General features: G+C 47.4%; 1 protein-coding gene across 1 annotated transcript in view; it reads right to left on the reverse strand.

Annotated features, from left to right (window-relative positions):
* The window catches only part of LOC142578077 (uncharacterized), a 35,315-nt gene extending 33,639 nt beyond the window's left edge, over positions 1–1,676 (reverse strand). Inside the window, exon 1 of the mRNA XM_075687497.1 lies at positions 1,497–1,676. Within this exon, the coding sequence (XP_075543612.1) occupies positions 1,497–1,607 (111 nt within the window). The 5' untranslated portion in view covers positions 1,608–1,676. The remainder of the gene's footprint in view (positions 1–1,496) is intronic.
* Between the last annotated feature and the right edge of the window lie 23,658 nt (positions 1,677–25,334).

Here is a 25,334-nt window from a genome sequence, read left to right on the forward strand (position 1 = left end):
TTTGTACATACGTTCGTGCGTGTGTTTGTATATGTGCATTTACATATGTACATACAAACTAAAAATTTTGGCGGGTTGGCACCCCTCCGTCTACGCCAATCGGTCGAGCGCAGCCTGCATTAAAGAGTGTCATCTTGCTCAGCGCTTGCGAAAAATTTCGGCATGAAGCTCGCGACCAGCCGAGACAAAAGCAAATGGAACACCGTGTGGCATTTCCCTCCTGCGCGCGCGAGCAGTGGCTTCACTGCAGAGCTGAGAAATAACGGCTGACCTATACGCAACTCTTCTCCCTGCAGGAGCATATACAAGCACCCTAGATGGATGCATGGATGTTATGAGCGTTCCCTTTGGAACAGAGCGGTGGGTTACGCCACCAAGCTCTTGCTACTATACTGCCTGATATCCTACCTAGGTTAAACAATAAAAAACACTATGAACTACCACGCCCAACTTTTCTGATCCCCTATTGTGAACTGTGCTTTTGTACGTCTCCATCTTTTGTCGTTTCCCTACTTTTCTTCCACCAATCCTCCAATCGCCTCTTACTGTAGTCGATTGATTACGATTGATTACTGATTACTGAAGTCGATTGATCGACTTCAGCGCGCCACCTGGTTTGCGCCTTGAGAAGCTAGCAGAGACGGACGCTTTGCATGTATCGTTTTTGATTCTGAATCGGCGCGAACGTTTCACGAAGTCGCCCGACATCGTGATCTCGCACCTTGCAATTATTATGTTCGCAGTTACTGGGTTCTTCTGAAGTTGAGCGCGCAAATGAGAATAGAACGAACCACTTTGGCAACAATTAATGCCGCATTCCCGAATCGGCCCCATGATGTCGCACGGTCGTTTAGTGTGACCGGGGCGACAGGCGTGCGCATTTCAACACTTTTTTCGCTGGGCACAAGCCGGCAGACGCTGTCGGCAGTTGTCGCTAGTTTTTTTTAAATATAGGTGGGATTTATCGCCGGTGCCCAAAAACCCGCCGCTCTCTTACTTTGCAACTTTGCAGGGTAGCCGACGCCGCATGCTACAGCACCGTTCTGTGCTAACAGCAGCGCTAAATCGGTGCCGTTATCCATTTTAACCTCAGCGAACACCAGAGGCGGAACGTCCTTTGTTTATTTTGGCGATCTGATAACACGCAGCGGACAGTACGTATAGAGGGAGGCTGACGAGAATGACGGCAACATGACAAATTCGTAAGTGTGTTTATCTGGCGCGTATGGGACATCGCCATTTCGTAATCGCTTCAGGTGCCATCTGTAGGGACATCATTGTTAGCAGGAACTAGCAGGCGATCGAAAGCAGACGGAGGACAAAGAAAGGCTTGATTCACGAGCGCAACTTTGTGCTTGGATGGAGCGCAGTCCCGACGAAACAAACACCTTCTCTCAGGGCAGGCGAACACTTGATGTGACGAATGCGTTACTTAGAACGCAGTAGAATAGGTAATTTCACACTGTGTAGGCGAGTCAAGGAGATAGTCTGCCCACCTTCGTAATACTGACGATCTGGTTGCCAGCTGGATAGTGGTCGTGAGCGCATTCGTCACCGAGCGAGATGTTTGCAGGCGGGTTCTTTGGAACGTACCAGCGCCCGCCCATCCCGAAGGCCAAGGCGAACGAAACTGCGGGCGGCCACTGAGCTTGCTTGGAAGCCAAGCTAGAGATAATCGTGTCCTGAAACATAAACGAAAATGGCGACATAAGTCTGTTTTTTTTTTCTGGCCAGAAATAACCGGCCAATAGGACTGACGTCGTAACAGGGAAGTTCGGAAATCTCATAGCTGCCTGTTTTATTGTAAAGTTGAACGCTTGCTTTTGTAACGCTCACGGTAATGCTGTATCACTGGTGTATATATACACTCTGTGAATGGCGTACTCCACACACACACACACACACACACACACACACACGCACATATATATATATATATATATATATATATATATATATATATATATATATATATATATATATATATTTATATATATTAATCTTTATTTTCTGGTGAATTCTATACTGTATGACTGAAATTTGTCTGCATGGGGGGCCTGAAGCTCTGTCGAGTGAAAAAAATTACACTTATTTTTTTCAGGTCCTCTCCTATTCTCAAGGAAACCAAATTGAAATTGATTACACGGTGCAACCGACATCTTTGCGCCAGCATCTCTTTTGCGAGAAGATCTGAATAATTTGCCAGGATGACAGGGTTTTACACTTAAATTACTAGACCGAAACCTGGCCCCAGCGTCTGCGCGTGCCGACTCTGGAACTCAATAATCGAGCCTGGCACTAATGGGTTGTTCATGCCTTTCCAACATCGTCCGTTTGGCTTCAAAGCGCTTGTCTTAACCTAATGCTGTCATGTAAAATTTGCGCTATGACAAGAATTTGATCTGTAATTTCCACGATCGTAGAATTTTTATGTGTAAAATAAATGTTGATACGGAAGAGGAAGAAATGGAGGCCACGTCAGTATAGCTGTATGGAAGGAAAGAAGGGAATGTCAAGATTTTGCAGATTGCTAGTCGATCACCGCCTTGTTCGCGCTCGGACAAACGTTGCAAACATACCTCGTAAGCAACTTTCTGGTAGACTTGCAGTATCGTTGTTGGCGTGAGAGCGTGTTTCCCAAACCTGCCATCAGGAGGAGCCTCCCCTACGCAAGCTACGGCATCCGTGCCTACCACTCTTACCACGACTTCAACACTTAAGTGAAACTGACAGTTTCGGGAGTTGGTAACAGTTTTTTTTTAACGGCGCCATAAAGAAACGCGAGCACGGAATGACACTGCCCTAAATGAGTTACGTGGAATTTGCGGACGTGTAAGAGAAAAGCCAGAAACAAAGAACGTATACAAAGAGACAAAGAAAGAAAGGCCAAGGAACCGCAGGCTTGTGGCGTGAAGCACAGACCGCGGGCCATTCAACGTTCCATGGGAGTGGTGCACAATATCCTTCTTTCGTGTGGCTCTGTCTATGTACGACAGACCGGACGGCACTGCGGTGCCATTTCAGAGAAACGATTTCCGATTCTCGTGTTCCAGGCATGTTCTCTGCTGTCGGCAGTCCTGACGTTCATGACTGGCCGAGTTACTATTCAGAGTTACTCGCAACGTACTCTTCAAGATGTACACAATAGTCAACCCGCGACTAGAAGCAATGCCCAAAAGCCACGCGGACTTAGCCAGACGCACACACAGAGGTGCTGAAACTTACCTATATGTACAATTGCTCGCAACAACACGATAGTGTGTAGTTGTCAGCTTAAAACCTTTATTGCTCTAAGATATGCTGTGTTAATAGCGAGCAGCAGACTTAATCTCTAGCAACACTAAAAGAAGCTGCAACATTCATTTAGTAAATCAGTTGTGCGGAGTGCCGCAAGTTTTATTTATCGGGTTTTACGTGCTAGAATCACCATTTGATTAAGATGCATGCTGTAGTGGGTAGACCCCGGATCTATTTTGACAACCTGGAGTTCTTCAAAGTGCACGTAAATTCAAGTACCCGGACTCAGCCCGCGCCTTAGTCACTGGGATACTGCAGCTGGATAGTGCAGTAATTGAAGGCAGTCATAGAGGACTGAATTTGCAAGACAGTTGAAGATAGCGGCTGCTCCTTTCTGCACCAGGTATAACAGTACCTTGGTGTAGCTGGCACAGACTAACCGACAGTGGGTGAAAGGGAAACGTTTTTTCTTTTTTTTGAGAGGCACGACATGGAGTAAATCTGATATTTCAAATCAGTTCTGTGACGGTAATACCGATGCAATGTTTCAATTAGAGTACTGGCATTTTTACTCAAAAAAGAACGAAGAACATCAACTGGAAAAGTACAGCGTGAGCCACTAATTTTGAGTCTTGTTCATTTTTGTTTTGCAATTCCCCAGCTACAGCTGGCTCCTAGTAAGGCAGATAAGAAAACGACTTATTGAAATAAAAAGAAAGCCATTTATTCTGGCTACAGCTTCAGAGATACCAGAGGGACGAGCCACTTTTTTTTCAACGTTGACGGATAGGCACAGCGATAAAAATTACATTAGAATACGGCCCTGATTCTTTATTCCTAGTTTTTCGGATAATTCCGCTTCCGCGTCCATGCGATGACGTGCACTGCTTCCCGCCATGAAGAGCGGGCACCGTCACGATGAGCCATGTGGTGAAATCCGTTGCAACGTCGTCGCTCGGCCGGCGCGAGGTTGGCGGTTCGATTCCCTGCCGCGGTAACTCGCGCTCCGACGCAGGCACAACGGAAAGAGGGCTCAAGTACTCGACTTCGTGTGCGCCTTATGGAACCGCTGGTGCTCGAAATTAACCCACAGCGCTCCCCTACAGCATCCCTCATAGTCGTAGCGTTAATTAGAGGCCTTAAACACGAGTAGTCGATCGGAATACCGTCCTTGCTATATGAGCACATCAGGTTCACTCCTCTTGGTGGATAAACTGAAAGGGGAAGCTATGCTCAGTATGCAAGATTCAATAAGGACAATTTTTAATATTTCTAGGGACATTCATTACTACTGAGTTTACATGGTGCTTGCGAGTCCCGTGTGCATAGCAAATAGGAGGGGCTCAGAGTACTTACCAAGCGAATAGGGTACTCAGCTTTGATGTAAAGAGGCAGTAGCTGCGTGGAGAGTATGGTCGGTGGCACCATGCGGCAATTCTTGTAGTCAAAGTCTTCCTCCGTGTGGAACGCAATGAAAACAAGCACGTCCACCGGATGACTCCTGAATGACATCACATGGTGCAATGTTATCTTCGCAGAATCTTTATTTTTAGTTTTCTGGCTTTCAGAACTTAATATAACTCCCTTCACTTACACGCTACATTACTGCAAGGCAAGAATAATAATAATAATATTTGGGGTTTTACGTGCCAAAACCACTTTCTGATTATGAGGCACGCCGTAGTGGAGGACTCCGGAAATTTTGACCACCTGGGGTTCTTTAACGTGCACCTAAATCTAAGCACACGGGTGTTTTCGCATTTCGCCCCCATCGAAATGCGGCCGCCGTGGCCGGGATTCGATCCCGCGACCTCGTGCTCAGCAGCCCAACACCTTAGCCACTGAGCAACCACGGCGGGTAAGGCAAGAATGATACACAGAACTGAATTAACATAATGGCCCCTGGTTCTCCCGAAGGAAACTGCGACTTACAGTAACCATGGCAACAGGTTTTTCTTGCGGATTTCGTAGTAGTTTACGGCTCGTTACCAGTTGTCACTGGTATCGCTCTCAAGCGATCACTGCACGAAGGTCAGGCATTTGCATTGCCACAACGATTTCATCGTATAAGATGTTGTCTCGGATAAGTACGGTACCGTCATCGCCCAAGATTACATTAACTGCACCCTGAAACACTTTTTATGGAAGTGAACAAATGGATTTGAAGTTAAAGTGTGCTATTTTAAAACTACTTTGCCACCAAAAATACTTCAGTGCGTTCAGTAGAAGCGGAGTTTTTCCCAATCAAACACATCCTTCGAAGATGCTGCCGCTACTTCAATGCATTGCACTGCAAAGGCTACGGCTGAGTGGGGCGTGTCCACAACGCTCCGCCTACTGAACCTCACCATGACGGGTAGTTCAAATTTGATTTTTGATCTTCGCGTATACGCTACAACTCCCGGTTCTGGCGCCTACGGCGACGCCAAACCAAAATTCCTCTCCTTAACTTTAGGGAACGCCCTTCATGGAGGCAGAGTTGCGCCACTGTTTTCCGCGCGCCGGTCGCACCGCCTCCGAAATTCTAGCGCCTCTATTCGCCGAGCGCCATCACGTGGTCAAGACTGGCTGCAGTGCTTTTCTGAGAAGCCAGCACTCCGTAGGAACCCGCCGACAAATCACAATTGGCAGCGGCACTGTCAATATGTTCTGGTTGAGTGTTCCTCGCTGCTACTGACCGAAAATTATGTGTTGGCATGTAGTTTCTCAGTTAAATTCTGGACTAAATGTCACTGGCCACAATTAGTACATGACCGGGGTAGTTGGAGAAGTATGGGAGAGTCCTTTGCCCTGCAGTGGGCGTGACCAGGCTGCTGCTGCTGCTGCTGATGATGATGATGATGAAATGTCACAGGACGCACCTAAGCGCTTGCGGCAAGACGGAGTGCGAAAGAAAAAGGTCCTGTCTTAGAGCTCAGCTCTTAGGTGCCCAATCCTGCAGCGAGCGTGGATGTCAACGAGCGAACGAGCGCAGCGAAAGAAGAAAGCGAACGGGGCGCGCGCCAGCGTGGGATGAAAAATCATAGCACTTCCCCCCTGTGAAGAGAAAATTCCAGCCAAGGTGGCGCTATGGTTGGTTTTGCTTTGTCTCCGGAACCTCAACGTCGCACCGGGGAAACGTTCCGATGGTGGGTATTGTAAGCGTCGGATATTTTTTTTTTTATCTCTGCAAATAGGCCTTTAGAAGTCGACTGTAGAAGTGCACTTGTTTATTGCACTTGTTTATACAGCATTAGTCAACACGTGCCTGCTGCATATGAGACTTATAAGACGGCTAAATTTTTTCGCAACATGAAAAACAGTACAAGGATGTACTGAGATCCTCATAATCGACATACTGGTGCAGGGGGTGTTAATGCAAAATGTACTTGAGTGCATGAAATTCGTCGGGTCATTCACCTGGAACGTATTGAAATTCCATACTTTAGACACAAGGAATGTTGGAGGGGTTAGCGCTGTTCCTTCAATACGCGCATTCGTGTCCTTTAGATGTCGCAAGCCGTTATCACATGCCTGCCTAATAATAATTATGGCTTATCTATAAAAACTTAGAATTATACTTGACACTTCGCACGGAAATCGCAAGGGATCACGACGTTGCCACCATGCGCCGGGGCAGGCGTTCGTAGAACGCTGCAGTTCCCGTAATCATGAAATAATAAGGCAGGCAAGCGTGATATCTAGGCTTGTAATCATCAGCTGAGCTACGGACTTTTACTCGTCAAAAACAAAGTCTAAAAAGAAAGCGAAAAAAAGAAAAACGCTGCAGGCACTGTCGCGCAAGCGCCGCCCCTACGCGTACAGGGAGTGCCTTACCCGCATAACCTTGGAGCCGAAGATGGCGTAGCTTCACGGAACTCTGCCTTTCCAAAGGGAATCTATGCATTAAATCTACGCCAAATTACAGTGCTCTAGAATATGGGTAGTGGGTTTATTGTACGTTCACACTGAGGAATCCGGCGTCTACAGCGAATGGAATTCTCCTGCCGCCGAAAATCGCGTAGTTCACACTGCTTGCGCACCGCGCCGCCGGAAAGACATACAGCGCCATCTGCCCCATAAAGTGCTAACCTCCAATCAAGCGCGGCATATCCCGGATGTTCGCGCAGCTCGAAATTGCGCATTTGTCTCCGCTCGCGTCGAGTTCGTGTGTTTATGTAGCGCGTCTCCACCATTACTTGGAAAGACAATGATGAACCCCGAGCAAGAAGAGGCAGTACTGCTCGGCCTGTTGCAATGCGTCCCGTTTCTCCTAAGTGGCCGCTAGGTGCGCACTATATGCGGCGCCGGGCCCATCATCGCGTGAAAGCATCACCACCCTCTCTGACTCCACGCATTGATTTTCGCCCATTCTTAGCTTGCAGTACACAGTCCCACTGAAATCAGGTATGCGATGGCAGCTCCAGTATTCTGAAGGAACATCCAGCCTAGAAAAGTCGTCCGGCACAGATGCTTCGTCAACTTCAAAAGGGTCTTGGTCGTTTGCCAACACGCTACTCTCATTGTCAATGTCCGGACACCTCGATTCCTTGTTAACATCGGAATCATTACTTTGTAGTCTTTTCGCTTCATTAGGATATGTACGTGTGCTTTTCCTCTTTCTAGGTGGTCTCCGTAGCGGTGTTTTCTGTGACAGATAGCTCGGCGCGTTCCGCAGCAAAGTTGGCACCGCATCGGGTAAAAGTTCCGGCTTTCCATGCGGGATGCCGACTTCTTTGCCGTCAATGATGTGTATAAAGTCCCTCAGAATGCATGACGGCTCGAAATGTAGCTCACACGCAGAGCAGGTTTCGTCCAAAACTTTATCTTTTCGATGAAGGTTGCCTTCCCACTGCTTGCGTCGGTTGTCATCCTTTGGCACAGCGAAGAGCGACGGCTGATCGCCTTTCGTCCACTGATATCCCGTTTTGCAACCGGGAACAAAACAATGCCGTTGACGCCGACGATTCGGCATGACCGTAGTCTTAACGCCGCAACGCACAAAGAGGAAAAATGCACCGCACAAAAAGCAACAAAGAGCCGCAGGCAGTTTAGCGGGACTGCTAGCCACGCGCGCGGACGCGCCGAGCCTGCAGCCCACGATGCAACAGCGCCACCGCTTACACCCGAGACTTGTCGACACTCGCCGCCTCACCGCATGGTGCGTGCCGGCGCCTGAACCCGCTACCCATATTCTAGAGCACTAGAATATGGGTAATGGTTGTGGTTGAGCGCACTGCTCCTCAACGAGCAGCAGTGCGCTCAACCAACGGACTCGCCACGGCACCCCGCGGCTACCGCGATTTCTACGCGTAGCAGGCCGCCGCTACCTGCGAAAGTGCAGTGCGCAGAGCTTGCTTTGTGCACGACAGGGCTTGAGTGCAGACTCGCGCTCATATGCTCCAGTCTGGCCGTACGACGCGGTGCGGACCGGCTTTTTTTTTTGCACCAACTTGCGCATTCTGAAGCGGTATTGATGCATCATTCCGAAGCGAAGCCCACCAAGTCGTGTAACCAGCAGCTGCCAGGAACGCGCGGTGTCTAGACTGCCTGTGGTCGAAACTAGTGAAAATTAGCGAGACCCGACGGCTACGACACTGATGAGCAGGGTCGGCAAAGTTCCGTTCCTACGCGGCCGAGCGTGAGCAGACGACAGTCGGCGTCTTCCGGAAGTACGTAATTATTATCGAAATTGGAAAGCTGATTGTGGCATACTTCAGCACGTTCATTAAAGTTCGTCAATAAATATACACAGTAAAAGAAGCAAGAAGAGCCCTTTCAATCCAATCACCCTTCTTGATTGATCTCAGCTATTGGCCAATTACAGCCGCGCATGGGAATCTGCTATATTATGAAATAAAGCGCACATAAAAGAGTGAGGAGCAGGCTTCCGTTGAAAAGGGAGTGTTTGAGAGAAAGGTGATTTCGCGCTCCACTCACGAGCTTCAAGCGCCGCGCACGACAACAAAACCTGGCAGAGATGTTCAGAGCAGCGTAGACTATCCGCGGACTATGTTGTTTTACCAAGCAAGAGCGGTTGTTCAGGATCCCCCCCCCTCCCCCCGTTTAATCTTAGTTCTCCTTACCAAGCAGCTTGCCAACTCACCTGCCCAAGAACCAAAGATGAAAAGTCGTAGTCTTATCCAAAGATCCAAAGCATACTAAAAAACTAAAGGCGTAGTGCTAAGAGCTGTGAAAAAGCAGGTCATGCGCTATCAAGCTGCGCTCACTTGACAATAACCGCGCAGTTTCGACTCGGCATTCTGGCTGCTATGTGTGGCGCCTGGGCTCTGCCCTATAATTATGAGACGGCGACGGAATGCAATTGCCGTCATAACTAAGGAAGGTGGAGTGACGAGTCACTGAGCATAAAGAACTGCGTAACTTCTGAATAGTAATTCGCGTCGAACGAATGGCATAGCGACATTGGTGCCATGGCAGGCAAAAATTAACACCTATTACGACTTGTAAAAAGTGTAGCCGGTCTTCCATATCCCACTAAGTTGCGCTGCGCAGGGCACTGGGAGTAACTCGCATGGTATACGAAACCAAACGCTAAATGAGGTGTGCAAATTACTGGCTGCAGTTTATTGCTCGAACATGAACGGGTATACAGGAAATACAGGAGGTCTTTTGTTTAGTCTTAGTCGGGGCAGGGACATGGGTTAGTAAGCCATCGGTCTCGCTATCTAAATAACAGAATGCATTCATGAAACAAGCGTGGCATTGGCTTGGTGTCTGTACATCTGCACGCTTGCGGATTTGATTTGATCATGTGGCCCTTTTATTGCAATTTCTTATCCTGTCTTGTTCTTTTTAACGTGTACGTTATTTTTATTTAATGTTTACGGTTCTGTTTCAGAAATGTACAAGTAATTATCAGTACTTCGTCTATATTGCACTCAGTCTGTCATTCGTGTGGTTTTCTAGTAAATTGCACAGCGCAAGTTCCTCGCGCGAAATGGAAATCAAGAAGCACCCCGTGCAAGATTGTCTTTATTACTGTAAATTATACTAAGCTAACACATCCAATGATGAAAAATGAAAGCGCCTCTCAACATTCTTAGCTTTTACATAGCCTCTTATGTCAAACAAAACCAGGACTCAAGCTTTGCAGCTGAGTCAAAACTATCTGTTGACGACATCTGAGGGCGGTGCAAAGCAAATACCTAGTCACGTAACTGGGGAAGGCTGCTTAAACTTGGTAAAACCAGATGAACGCCCCGGTTGCTATCAGAGTTTCCACACTAAGTGGTGACGTATATTGCACGCTCAGAAGAGCTAATACTTGACGGTGAAGTAACATACTTGTCCAACAGGTATCTTTCTGAAGCCAGAAATATTAGTGGAAATGCCAGCCCTACTTTAACTACATGAAACAACGTGAGCCATCAAGTATGTTTCTCAGTTTTTCCATACGAATTTGCGATTTGTAAAAAAAAATAATGAATGGAACTGAATTTAGAATTGCCTCCACATGCTCTACGCACTCCTATTGCCTCGATTTCCAAAAGCATACCTCCGCAGCACAAAAATAAACGAGAAAACTTCACTGAACTTGCAGTTTTCATAGAGAAAAAAAAAACGCTCAACATACATGTGGATGTGAGGCTATTTCTGTTAGAAACTGCCTGCATGAGCGGTGGCCATGCTATTTCGACTGCCACAATCCAAGCACTGTCCTACGCTATGGGAAATGTGGTCAGTGAATTTCTGATTGCTGGTAGCACTGCGTCCCTGGTCGATTCATTTTGCGTTGCGTCGATGGTTTTATCACTAGTTGGCCCGCATTTCGCCTACGTATCTCATTGCACCATCATGGCAGCTGGGAATTTGGGAGCTCGTATTTATAGCAGTAGTAGTGAATGCCACCATGCACACTATGGCGGCTAAGTGAGCATATTAAAATCGGTTGACCACGACTGCGAGCAATCGCTGTGTAATGTGGAAAGTCGAAATTTCTAGCTGCTGAGCCTATGTCAGCAACAAGACTCTTACCTCAGTGCATCAGCAATGTAGCGGGCGGATTTCTCGGAGTGCAGCGGGAAATGTAGTATCGTATAACTGGGTCTCAGCATGGGATGTTTCCTGTCCTTCATCAAATCCGAAATTATCTGTTCATTAAGGGAGAGAGGGCTCAATTAGATGACAGCGACAAACTCGCAGAGCAAGTAAAGGGCAGCTGCGTGATGGAATGACATAGTCACGTGGTTTGGATTGGTGCTTTTCTCGCACCACGGTAAAGCAGGAGGAACTGCGATCCCAGTCGTCACTACTGTTCAGCGCTATCTAGAGGGCAATAGTGACGCAAATTACGTGGGCAGAACTATCTTCTAGTGAGAGAACACATAGAACAAGAACGCACTGCGCATATACGTTACACTTGTGAACGCCATTATTTGAACAGCTTCATTTTGACATTTTGCTGATGACCAAGAGTGTATGAATATTCCAGGTAATCATGCGCCATATATGGCTCTGTCGTATGCGACTTCGACTGTGTACCTTGCTGTTGCATGCTACACAAGGGAGGTATGCACCGATATTCGGGATCTCTAGGCCTTTTTTTTAGTCAGATAGACACCTGGCAAATCTAGAATATTAAGAGGTATGAGATTGTCGATGATGCACGCTATTCCGCCACATATGGCAGTCTGCCGGAATGTCGGCGTATACCTCGGCTGTGTACCCTGCAGTTACTTCACATTGATCTAGTAGGAACAATGCAATTAAATTCATACACGAGAGTAACAATAGAGAAGCAGCTTTAAGACCTGCGTGATTAGCTTACGCGTTTCACTTCGTGCCATCCATAAACCAGACATCTAAATTTTTTTATTTATTACCTATCTCCATGTCAATGAAAACGTATTTAATAATTTGTGGTGTTTAAATATCGGCCTCTTGGTGGAAAAATATTAATTTTCTTCTTGACTGTCGTAAAAAATTGTGGCCATTTGTCGAGTGTGTGAGCTCTTCGAGAAAGTGACTCGACCTATCACGCTAGATGAGTGGCATTTTTTCCACTGAAAAATAGACTGGTACCATGTGTATGAACAATAAATTAAGCATTGTTGCTAATATTAACGATGATATTTGTCCACAAAATGTACAGAAAAGTAATAAAGCTAGGATGCCTTTGAAGAATAACCGTGAACGCTTAGTCACTGTGTTCGGCTTACAGAAGGCTAGTTGAGTGACACCCCTGATAGCATTTTTAATTCAATCTCTGCTGGAACAATATCATGGTTACCTGAGCCAAAGAAATTTCTTGCAATGTCTTGCAACATTTTTTGCCCATGCAATGTTTTTGTCTTCAATTTTTTTAAAGATGAATGTTTATGAATAACAACGGCTGCTTTGTTGAAAAGGCGTCTCCGAAATCATGCTGTCACATTCTTATTAAGGCCAGAATACATGGAGCGAACTTTCACGACGAAGTTCGGGCGGCAGGAAATCTGCCGCGGCTCGACGCCGTATGTTCGTCGGGCTGCGCTACATGGAGCGAAGATACGGCGGCCGCCGCCGGCGAGTCGCTGCGTTACTATCAGTGTGGCTAGACGAGGCAAATGCGCTGTAGTGAAACACATGACATAAAAAAAAGAAACGTTAACGACAACTATTACCGCTTTTGAATTGTGGAACACTCTAAAAACGCGTAAAATTTTGTTTAGAAATGATTTCTAGCGTTTTTTGTGTTTGAGACATTCATGTGCCGATGTATTTTAAAGAAAGCGGCGATGCTATGCATTGTGGCAACACTGGGCGGGTAAACAACTTTCGGCTGCTCCAACTCCGCGGCTCTGTTCTGTGGCTCAACGCGCGCGCGGCAAACTTCTTAACAGCCGAAATGAACTTGTTAAATTCCAGCCGCGCCGCTTTGGAAGCCATGACTACGAAAAGCGGGAGACCGGCGTGAACGATAGAGCAGGATCGGGATACACGGACAAGCGGGGAAGCCTCGTCGGAAGTCAGGGCGGATAGTGAGACCTGATTGGCTCGCTTTGGGGCGCCGCTCGTTTGCCGCTTCCGGTATCGCCGACGCCCGACGAACTTTTCTGCGCCAGCTAGATCGGCGGCGAACGACGTTTTCTCCGCCGCCGCGCATCGCGCGTACGCCGCCGGGCGTCAAACGCCGCATATTCGCTCCATGTATTCTGGCCTTTACAGTAGGTTGGTCGGTAAACTGTAACAGGCGGCCTAGGCTAAAGACTTCAAGGCCCCTTGAAAAATATGGAAGCAGGGGTAGGGGTCCGCTATTATGTATCTCGTCCTTATCACGCTTCTTAAGCACAAGCACCGTTGCTTTCTCCAACAACGATGAACATGTGCCTGATTCAAGTCAAAAAAAAAAAAAAATGAGGGCAACAAGGACGGCAGATATATCGAAAACATAGGCGACACCTCATTATTGTTCATATTATAGGATGAGCTGCGCTTAAGGCTATGGGCAAGTGTAGAGACTTCTCGAATTGTGACACGATCACGAAGTACAATGTGCCCTTTGTTCAATGTCATCACGTCAGCGGGTCGGCTACAAAATATTTCTTTGCAGAAAACTCATTGAAGTATTTGGCTAATGACGGCCTACTCAAATAACAGCGAGTCGCAATAATCTTTCTTGGTAACTCGAGCATAATACTAATTTAACACATTGGACACGGACTTCCAAGAAACTTGGCATTGGGCTACCGCATTTAGTATGAAACGACGTTTAACGCACACTTGACGGACCCGCAGTTTTCTAGTAAGCATCGAACAACGTGACGCAATGAAAACCTGGCACATCGATTTCGACTACTGTCTTCACTCTGAGACAATAGATGTGAGAGAAATAGCGATGGCAACTTTAGAAATCATACCCCATTGTCTTGCACTTGTAGCAGTCTAGACGAGCGTTTTCTCTTTTGTTTTTAGAAGTGGGTGGGACGATCGCAACTAAAAGGGGGCGCAGTATTTTCTTCATTTGTAGCCGTAGGCATTAATGATCGAGACGAACCTTTAGGCCTCTCGCTGATTCCACCACGACTCCAGCAGGAGTGCTGTCGCTGGGTCTCATTGGGGTGCTTACTTGGCTGTAGTGGTAGACTCGCTGGTCCCACAGCGCATTTAAATTTAGCTTGGTGTTGGCATTAGCCGCAAGTGCCCTCATTCTGGCTTCACTCCTGCAAATGCTGATGAGGGCAGACGCAATATTGACTCTCTGGAGAAGAAAGTATCGGCTTTGGTGCACCGTTATAAATGGACAAAAGCATTTACGGACATCAGAAAGTGTGGTGTTCTTCCCGCTGGGATAGGCGCTCAAATCCGCGGTTTAGACACAAATATGGCAGAAACGGGAAAACAAATTTCACCGGCTTCAGGCACCAGAGTCTCTCTAAGGATAACCGTCTCCTTCGCTCACCTTGCCCTCTCATTTTGAGACATCGTAACCACACTGCAGTACGTTTCAAGTGCGGCTGGCTCAATGAAAAAAGAAAGTCTGCTAGCACGCGTAATGTATCTAAGAGCCCTAGGCCAGAATTTGTTTGTTGGAGTAGCGACTGCACCGCAGTAGTGTCATAAACATGTGAAAATTGCACCGTAAGCATGCATATTCTTAGCACTGCCGCTGATTTGTATAAGACCATGGTCATTGAAGTTTTCGCGCCAGTAATAACTGGATAATTCCAAGAGGGGAAAATTATAGCAGAAAACACAAGAACTATGAGGCTTTTCCCTTTCGAGAGGAAACAAACCGCCAGGGCCATAGCCGTACACAGCCCACCGTCTCTCTGATAAACGCATATATACAAGCACTACACAGCGTTTTCTGTAATGAACAGTTGTGAAAAAATAAATGTCTCATGCTGGAGCCAGCAGTTGGACGAGGAGACTTGCCTTCTTCATGCCCCAAGGAACATTGGATCTAGCCTGACACTTTCTTTGTTCGAGCACTTATCACGATATGTATATATATTTTTTCTAAATGCTGCATTTTAAATTTATTGACATTGATGACAATTACGAAGAATGCACATAACCTTGCTTGTACACATCGTCATCAAGGCTAGAACCGTGTCTAACAACGTCGACGCTCAAAGCAAAAATCACTCAATTTCTAAATAGTTCTGCAAACAGACAACATGCATAATAGATTTACCAGAGTTATCAAAGCTTTTTAAAAACGAAAACGATTTCCTTGGAGACTGGTAGAACTCGGGCATTAATGTTATTGCGTATAAAATTCTAATAACAGCGGCCAAAAATTGTACTGACAACAGCTACATTGTAACGATTTCGTACTGAGAGCCGGTAAGATAGGCGTGCTCGCAGAGGAGTAACGTCATATTTCATGATGCTTTGTGTCCTTTGCATTATGTTTATTTTATCATGCAATCCTAATAGTAGCACGACAATTCAACGAAAGCGGGTTTGCTACTCTCTGCACTTTTGAAGTGAGCTGATTTGTATTGCTCGTTTTTATACTTTGTGTATGTACCGGTTATAAATGGTGTAGTGTGTATGTCTTACCCGACGATTATGGCACGTAACTAAGGAGCCTACTCAGAAAAGCATGTTAAAAAGTATGCGCAAGATGTCTGTTGGAATGTTCACGACCCTGCAGAATAGACGTGACGTCCATACGCAAACCTTGAGCATAGGATGCTGTCATGGGTCATGCACATTGGAGTCAGGTGTAATACCGAATTATTTATAAGACGGAAGAAGCTGCAACAGTGTATTTTCTATGCATGAGCCCAAAATGTCGGAGCTTAGCTGGTCACGTTTAGTCTGATAAACAGCATATTATGTTTATTACGTTAATTCTTGAGTGGTTACTTGCAAACCACGACTGGACTGTCTTCAGCTCCTCGTTATTTTTCTCCTACAATGCGCGCGTTTTATGTGCGACAAAAATAAACGCCGTGTCGTCCGCATATGTCGGTGCTTCCAAGGTAACAGGAACGTAGGAAAAGTGTCGATAAAACACGAAAATGATACGTTCCCGAGGACTGAACCTTCAGGTGCCCCTGTAATCACGTGGCTTGCGGAAGATATTGCATCACACATGACCAATTTTTGCCTGTCAGAGCGTTCACTTTTAGAAGGGCAACGATATTTTGCTTTTATTTAAAATCGTCTCTAGCAAATTCCCATTTCCAACCTTAGATATGATGGTGAACAGTCTCGATCGTTTCTCGAATGCCTAAAAACAGGTGTTCGTCAATTACAATGCGTTCACACGACATCATGTTTTGTAAGACTCCTCGTTCAATTACATTCTAAGTCGTAAGTTGTCAAATTATACTACTTGTCAACCGAGGAATCAAGAATCGCGCTAGCAAATCTTGGACTTTTCCTTGTAGTGCATAGACATTCGAATGCTTAAAGCACGCATTCGTAGCGAAACACGCACAATGTGGCACGTTGAATTGCCATGCTGTACGCCTGCAAACCTGCAGAGAAAAATGATCCTAGTACTCGGCCTCTACATGCTGCCGCGAAGCCCCTGCTGAAAAATTTTGTTTTAACCCAAAGTGATACCTTCCATCTCTGCCTTGTAAAATGTTTCCATTTCTCTTTTCAGCAGCGTTTCGTGACAACCGACCGGTCGACTTACAGACAGAAGGAAGGTATTAGGTGAATATAGCTGTTTGTGATATGTATATTGGCTGTCGCCCAGAAATGCACGCAACTTTTTGTGAGTTCTTTTTAAGGTAGAGCCTGCACGTTTAAGAACTTCTCGCTGCACTGCCTAACATGTGGAGAACGAATGACCACTGTTAAATACTCATTATCCAAGCGTACAGGTCAAACAGCGTCAGGTCTATTTCCCGTTGCCCTTCGTTACACCGGATGTATCCTTCTGCATGACTCGTAGGTTCATATATCGATACCTTCAGTGTCGACAAGCAAGTGCGTGATAGTCACTCTTCTCATTTATGCCCACTGGTGGACGAAGGCCTTTCCAAGCGGTGTCCAATTTGCGGCAAGTTAGACAACAAAAGAACAAGCGGAACTGGTTAAACAACATGCAACGAAATGAAAATGTTGGGAAGGTTCTTGCGCCCATGCAGCAGAGAGTTTGTGCAAACACACGAAGTGGAATAGCAGCTCTAAAATACTGCAGCAACTCACCGCTCTATTGCCTCCGTGAAATCGCAAATATTTAAGGGAAGTACTAAAATACGTATTTGCTAGGGGGACGGACTAAAACATTCTCGAGCACGAAACATCGTTTTCCTTTGTTTGAGCACAGTCAAAATTGTAGAGCATTATGTCGTGTTCCAAGGTTCCCGTGAACGAAGAGGCAGACTGAACTTGAAACATGCTTCAGTGCATGGCAGCAACTTAAAGTGGCCGACTGACAGAATATAAGGGGCAAAAAGCACATCCCAGCTTGGCGGCCAGCGATTATATTATATACAGACAGTGGGTGAAAGTGATGTGATCGCGATATGGCCCTCGTCGCAGAAAGGAAAACGCTATGACAGAAGTGCACGTCTATAGATATGCGACACATTCAAAAGAAGCGCGAAATTGAATTCGTGACAAACTTCGGGCACTTGCGATGCTTCCATAAAGCACGGCGCCACAAGTGTCTTGCGTAACGGCGTAACGCTTTTCCCCAAGGATCAATTTTTTAGCCTTGTTACGCCAAGCATACGTTCGACACCAGTTCCTGGCGTTTCTATTTTTTCGGATTCGCGTGGTCTGCGCACTATGAGGTGTCATCCTCTACGGTGTAAACAGTTCTGTGAGACTTACTGCAACGATTCAAGTCGGCATGGCCTAAATTTGTGCTGGCGTTGAGGCGGACGGACCACCCAGCGCGATGAGCACACTTGTGTTTAAGCCTGCGATCGGCCTTCGAGTTGGATTTTGTACTTATAAAATAGTTTCACTAATGTGGCCTTGCTGTGGTATTCTCACTGTAATTCTAAGCTGTGCTTTAGCAGTGATGAGTATTTAAGAAACATACGCAACGATCGTTACCGTGAACGAGCGTGGTTACCGTTCTCCTACGGATTAAGTTGCGCTTTTTTGTTTGTTTGAGAAGCGTTGAACTTGTTATACGTAGGTACACTGCGCGCCTACCCCGTTTTTTGTACGCGGCTTCCGCCAACGAATAAAACAGTTTTTGGTAGTGATGACAAGAATGCCGCCCAGCATGGTGCTCGAGTGGGCGGGTGCGGACTGCGCGGCGTCAGCAGTGACAACTGCTGTGTTTTATAGATCTTCATACACTGCATGCAGCATAAGCCGAGCACGTGACATGGCCATGCGTGGTGTCCTGGCAGTTCCATTCGGTGTCATATATATATATATATATATATATATATATATATATATATATATATATATATATATATATATATATATATCTGGGCAGCCATTACAGATCCATTTGTGCGACTGGCTGTGGTTCGAAAGCAATTTCATGCTGACAGGCAACGTTCGAGATGTCGCGAAGTGTGAACTTCATGCGATTCCGTCAGCTACCCCAGCTCCTGACACAGCCAGCTGCTCGGTTTGGCGGCGCCGATAGAGGGCTAATGGCCATAGCGTGGATCCATCATTTGGTGCGACAGGTGGTTGCTAACAAGCCATCTGCTGCATTCCCGCGCCTACGCAAACAACCGAATCGGCAGTTAGCATGTAGTGGGGAGGCCGCGTGTAGTGTGTACGGGCGAAGAAGAAGCTGTTCACGAAGCCCAACTTCGGGACCGCAGGCGGTAGCGAGAGCGGCTGGTGGCGCTACCAGCGGGGAGCAGGCCGAGGAGGCTGCCCATAAGCGACGGGATCGAGCGGAAAGCTTTCCGGGCCGCGAAGCGATTATTAATGCGACGCAACGGCGGATACAATGGTGCGGATGCTCGACTCCGCCGAGACTTCGTGGACAAAACGTTAGGCTTCAGTTGTCGCGTGTGTGACCGACTGCACTTTGAAAACGACCTGTCGGTGATTGCGAACATTTAATGGCACGACGTTTACAGCTCCGCTGGTCGTGCACATCCATAAGCCGAAATGGCCCTGAATTTTTTTTTTTTGCTAGAGTTGGTGACGAAATCGGCTGATTGACCACTGTAGACAAGCGCGATCCCAACTTTACGAACCCCAAGGTGATCAAACCAAGTTATTTGTTTGGTCTTGTTCGGCCCGTCCTCTACGAAACGCTCACCCCTTCAACAAAAATTGCGTTCTCGCAAATAGGCATGGCATTCTCTTTATACGGACCCCTTTGGGTATTATTGCTTGACAGCGCAATAAGGCTACACCAGAGCACAAAGCTTATATGCATCAAGCTGGGGTTTACCGACCGCAGTGATCGCCGTGTTGACCCACGCCATCAGGACGCTGACATAGACATAGCATGGTACGCCCGAAACGCGAGAGAACGATGCCGGTCGGTGGCGCAAATATCTGATGACGATTTGAGCTTACATGTCTCGGGGTTGCATTGGGTTGCCAATACGCGAGCCCTACTATGTTTCAGTTCCCAGGCCAAGCGATAAGGTAGTGAGAATATTTTTCAATTCAAGTTGCCAATATACAGACACCGCTGCTGTGCCTCGTGTGGAAACCGCCACAACCAAAATAGTTAACAACATGTACAGTCTCGTCCACTTTTAGGGTGAACACAGCTCACCGTGGCCGCGCTCCGCGGCGCGCCAGTGCGTCCGGTGCGGCGGCGCATCGAAGCGAAGCGACGCAGGCGCACACGGACCCAGGGGAAGCGCTTCGCGTCGTCTGCTACAGCGCTGGAGCGTGCCGCCTCTTGCTTTGCTGTAAAGTACACTTCGCTACAACCAGGTGACTGAGTGCCCGAGGTGGCATTGTGGGAAGGCGCACTTCACTAACTGGAGCATTTTCCAGCTGGTTCCGTCTACAGCTTGTGAACAGCCTGCTTAATCAATATTCATAAACAGAAAGAAGCTTCTCACCAAATAAATCACTTAGCATGTTTTTTATAAGTGATGAGGGTAAAAATACAGTCATTTTTTTCGCGCTGTTTATTAGACTGGGGCGTAGAGGCGACGCTTGATAGTCGTGTCAGGGACGTCACTCAGCCTGAGGCTGTTCTTAATTTCTCGAACGCTGGAGGTCGGGTTTGCAGCAGCCGCCGCATCAATGGTCACCCTTTGCCGGGCTTTACGGGGAGCATCCGCAATTCTTCCATCCTTCTTGTAAGCCTGGACGATTTTATTTACAGTTTTCAGTGGCCTTTTTGTCCCCTTCGACATAACGCGTTGAGAATAGTATTGTAGGCACAGATCTACAGTGCGTCGTTTTTCTTTTTCCAGTACCCGCGACATGGCTAGTTTCCAAAGTGCACCGGGGAAATGAAATTATCCTACACTGGGCCCTATAACGTAAAACTATTCCAATATGTTTCTATTTCAATTTCCTAACGTCAAATTTGCGTAACCACCGACGCAAGCACCGGGCGGTCACCCGCAGGCTTGTCTGAAGAGACCAATCAAACGCTCTCCTCGTTCATAGGAGGTCACTCTTGTTTGCTTGAAAAACGAATAACATAGCCTACACTGAGCGGCTTGTCGTATCTAATTGGCTGACAAGAGGCGAGCAGAAGGCATAAGTGGAGAGGGATTCCGATAACCGGATGAGGGAATCGATAACCGGATGAAGAGGGTGGTGCCGGCAACTGCGATTGGTCGGCTTTCCCTTACTTAGCTTGCGGTGGCTGGTCGAAAATCGTGGCGGCATGCAACGGAAGCTTAAAGGGCCCCTGAAACGGTTCGGACAAATTTTGTAGACGCGTAGGGTACTGCTTAAGTAGAACATTCGCACCACAATTTAAGTGAAGCGTTACGTATTAATGGAGCTACAAGCGATTAGAAGTTACCCTCCTCCTCAGCCATGCTTTTCCTCCTCAACTCGTTCGCCGAGCGAGCGGGGCTAAGCTCCGCCTTCACTGGTCCTGCGTCACGATGCGACGTCATATCGTCCACTTCCGGTTGTTTTGGAGCCCGCCCCCGCCCGCGCGAAACCTCTCCGCTAGCCGCTTGGCTGTCGACCCCAAGCGAGAGCTATCGAAGCAGCGTGCGTTGCGAGCATTCTGTCGTAGCGCCGAACGTGTCTGGTATTCCGTTAACCACAGGCAAGCTGGTCATTTCGGCAAATGAATGGAGGCATAAACTCAAGCTGATGAAGGAACTTTGGCGTAGACGTACGTGAGCGGCCTGATCGGTCTGCACGGTCCAGACACTTGTTGGCGCAGCGCTTAACCAGCCAAACAAAGCGCTAATATTACTCGAACCAAGTGTAAAACATTTTAAACATTTATAAAAACAACGTGTTGATGATTACACTCCTGCGAAAAATACGCACCAGCAGCAAAGAAGAATACGCTTCGTTGCTGCTACTGTGTATGGTTGAGCTCTATGCCACCAGGTGGCTGCACCGTGCAGACCATTCGCATTTGCCCTTCTGCTCATCTCGGCTCATCCCGTTACGGCACAGTAAGCGGCCAGACCCTGTCCCCTTGCGCTTACGTTTGCCCTAATACGGGACTCGCGAACCGCTTTTCCGTTAGTAATCTTCCGGTGTAAAGTGACGGCCACAAACGCGCAAATCCTGGCGCCGATCGGATAGCGGCAGTCCGATGCGCAGCAGCCAGTTCGCTCGTACGCTGCCTTGCAGAGGGACACGGTGTCGCAGCTTGACATATTGCCAGTCGCTACGTTTGCAGTCCACAAGGCAACAAAGTCGAATCATAGTGCTCGCGAAAAGACTGAGGCCAACTCTGACCGCGGAGCTTCCGTCAAAATGGAGTACGTTGTAACACAAGCAGACGACACTTGCTCTGTGCCGGAAGTGCTTAAGTGTACTGAAAAATTGTTCTTGTGCATTCTCTTTATGCTACTTTTTTTTTATAAAAGCAAATTAACTAACATTCCAACTATTACGAAGATCATTTGTTTACCATAAAGTTGGAAAAATTATCGATCACGCGCCCTGGTCAGCCAATCGGATAGCTCGCCCCACTGACGTCATATGGGTGATTTCGGTCATATGGGTAGGGGCGGCTTAAAATTCCGCCGAGCAGTGCGCTGCGATCGGAAGCGATGTGCATTTTTATAACCTTATAATAAATTACACGCTTTACGCAGAGCACTTAGATGTGTCAATTAATGATCAGAAGGACCTACTCTGACGACTCAGTACGTTTGTAGAAAATCGTCAAAAGCATTTCAGGGTCCCTTTAAGAATGACGCTAAAACTGACCCTCAGCAAAGAAGAGTTGGCAGAATGAGGTAGTAAACGTGCCGAAAGCGCTTGAAAACGTTACGTGGTCACGCAAGATGTTTTATTATACGCAAATACACCCATGCTCTCCGGCAGGTGTGAGTAGCCAGCGTCTCAGCGATCGGCGGCACCCATATTTTATTCCTTTCGGAACGGGGCAGCCTGCGGCTATTCCGAAAAAAATTCAGTTTTGTTCGGCGTATTAATGCATCTTTATCGCGTACACGTCACTTTGACGCGGTGAGTTTGTGCGGTTTTGTGACGTCGCGTGACAGGCAGGTGAAGTGGGTGCAGCCCGAAAACTTTTTACCAATTACCGAGCGCTAATGGCGAAAAGGGGTCGAATCAGAAATAGCTGTTTTTCTTTTTTCTGTCAAATCATGCATAATCAGTGTGTACACATCATATCAGATGGGGAGGTATTGCGGTTTTCGTGACGTCGCGTGACAGACAGGTGAAGTGGGGGTGGTCGAAAAAAATTTTTGACCAATCGCGGAGGGCTGATAGCAGAATTGGAATAGAAAAGTTTGGAATAGTTTTACGTTATAGCGCCCACTGTTACAGCGTTTTTATCGCCGAAGTGCCATGACAACCAGCAACCGAACAAAATGCAATTCATCATGCAAGTCGACGGAAATGTGTTTTATGGAAACACCTCGGGTGTCTTTCGATTTGGCGAGTCATCCCAGAATCTAAATCCTGAGCGGCCAGTCACTCAGTTGAGTAGTCGTTGGCTGCACCGCATCATCATATTAAGCTAAGATGGGGTAGCATGACCTAAGCAAAAAAAAAGGGGGGGGGGGGCGGGGAAGGGGCTCGGCGGTTGATCGGGCTGACGCCCATGGTCAGTTAAAAAGTACAAAAGTACACTGGCCCGACCACAGCAATCTGGCTTGGCTTTTGCAAATGGCGAGCCCGTTTGCCGACCACCGGCATGCTGTGGGCAGACGACACCGGGCCGGCCTCATGACCACCAGTTTAAATATGGTGGCCGCGTTCTTCCAACACATGGACCGGCCACTTCTCCACGACGGCAACAGCATCGCGTGTCCGTGGCAAGGATTCCTGTGACGTATTCATATTTCGGTTTTACCCGGTCAGCCCAGCGCCCCCCCCCCCCCCGCCTACCCCCTAAAAAAAGAAATCAATTCTTCTTAATCTCCAAATTTATCCGATGCCCACCTCTATGGCGTAACTCAGAGGCCATGTGTCGCTTCGGGACGTATACCAAACAATTAACAAATTATTATATGCTAGTGAGAATATGCATATGGCCCATTCCGAGGAAGTACTGAAATGAAATAGAAGCGAATAACGACTTAATTACCCGGCAAGACGTAACTTAAGCTAGGAAACAGACATGTAGATTATAGATTTTCCACTCCAATTACCTGTTCGAAACGGACGGAAAAAGCATTCGCATGCGGCGTGCATTGTCTTCAAGGAGAAAAAAACAAACAACCAAAAAAAAGTCGGCGCCACATGTTTTACTTCACCTAATCAATGTAATCAAATAGTTGACCGACGATCCCTCTAAATGAGAATGCGACTTCTCGCGTCAGGCAGCCGTCAGAGGACCGGCTCCGCTTCGGTGGTTTTACCCAAACTGTGGCAACAAAAATGAATTTCGTTTTTCATGGGATGTAGAAAGAGGAAAAGGGGGAGTAAAATTGCCGCCAAATCAGTTGCTGTGCCGCGCAGAGTGCTTTCCTACATCGCGTAAAGTGCTCCATGCTCTCCTACTAGCGACATTAGCGCGTCAGTAAGAGAGTGCTAAGCAGCGGATATCACTACTTAGTTGCTGTCGAAGTAATAGCATTGCCTTCCTTAATGGTAAAATCGATGGCAAACATGGTGATGTGTGATTGAACAATCGCTCTCTAACTTTCTGCGAAATTTATAGGGGTTTCGGTCGTTTTCTTAAGTCAATTAAGCACATTCGTTCTAGCATCAAACATGCGCGAAACGGCGCGCTAGGCTCATCACATGCACATGATGACTCCAACCAAGAGCACACCTAATGGGTTTCTCGGTATGCCCTACACCAAGTGCTGTGAGAGTAAAATAAAAGGGCCGCAGCCTAATAAAGAGCGCGCAAGCATGACTGTATTTTTACCCTCATCCCTTATAAAAAACAAGCTAAGTGATTTATGTGGTGAGAAGCTTCCGTTTATGAATATTGACTAAGCAGGCTGTTCATAAGCTGTAGGCGGAACCAGCTGGAAAATGCTCCAGTTAGTGAAGTGTGCCTTCCCGCAATGCCGCCTCGGGCACTCAGTCACCTGGGTCTGGCGAAGTGTACTTTACAGCAAAGCAAGAGGCGGCGCGCACCAGCGCTGTAGCAGACGACGCGAAGCACCTCCCCTGGGTCCGTGTGCGCCTGCGCCGCTTCGCTTCGATGCGCAGCCGCGCCGGACGCACACGCGCCCCGCGGAGCGCGGCCACGGTGAGCCGCGTTCACCCTGAGTGGACGAGACTGTACGTGTGCCCACACCGCGTCGCTGATGATACACGTCGCGTGTTCGCTCAGCCTAAGAGAAACTTCCGCATGATGTAGTTATACTGTTGCACCCAAACGCTACACAGTGGTTTCCCAACGACCTTGTGCCCACTGGCATCCTGTAAATTTATCTGAGAACGAGCTAAAGCATCCACACCGTACCGCAGCGCGCGACGCCAATACATTCAAGCAGCACCGCGCCCGCTCGCACAAGCCAGAGGAGGAGGAAATAATGACGGTGCCCCCTTTCCTGCTCGCCGAATAAAGAAACGTATATATTCATTAGAAATATTCACCCTTTTCGCGGCGATTCAGTGTTGTGTGTCATGTTTGATCACGTGGAGACCCGTACATTGCTTGTCTC

Source organism: Dermacentor variabilis, chromosome 4 (genome assembly GCF_050947875.1).
Source record: "Dermacentor variabilis isolate Ectoservices chromosome 4, ASM5094787v1, whole genome shotgun sequence".
NCBI classification, from domain to species: domain Eukaryota; kingdom Metazoa; phylum Arthropoda; class Arachnida; order Ixodida; family Ixodidae; genus Dermacentor; species Dermacentor variabilis.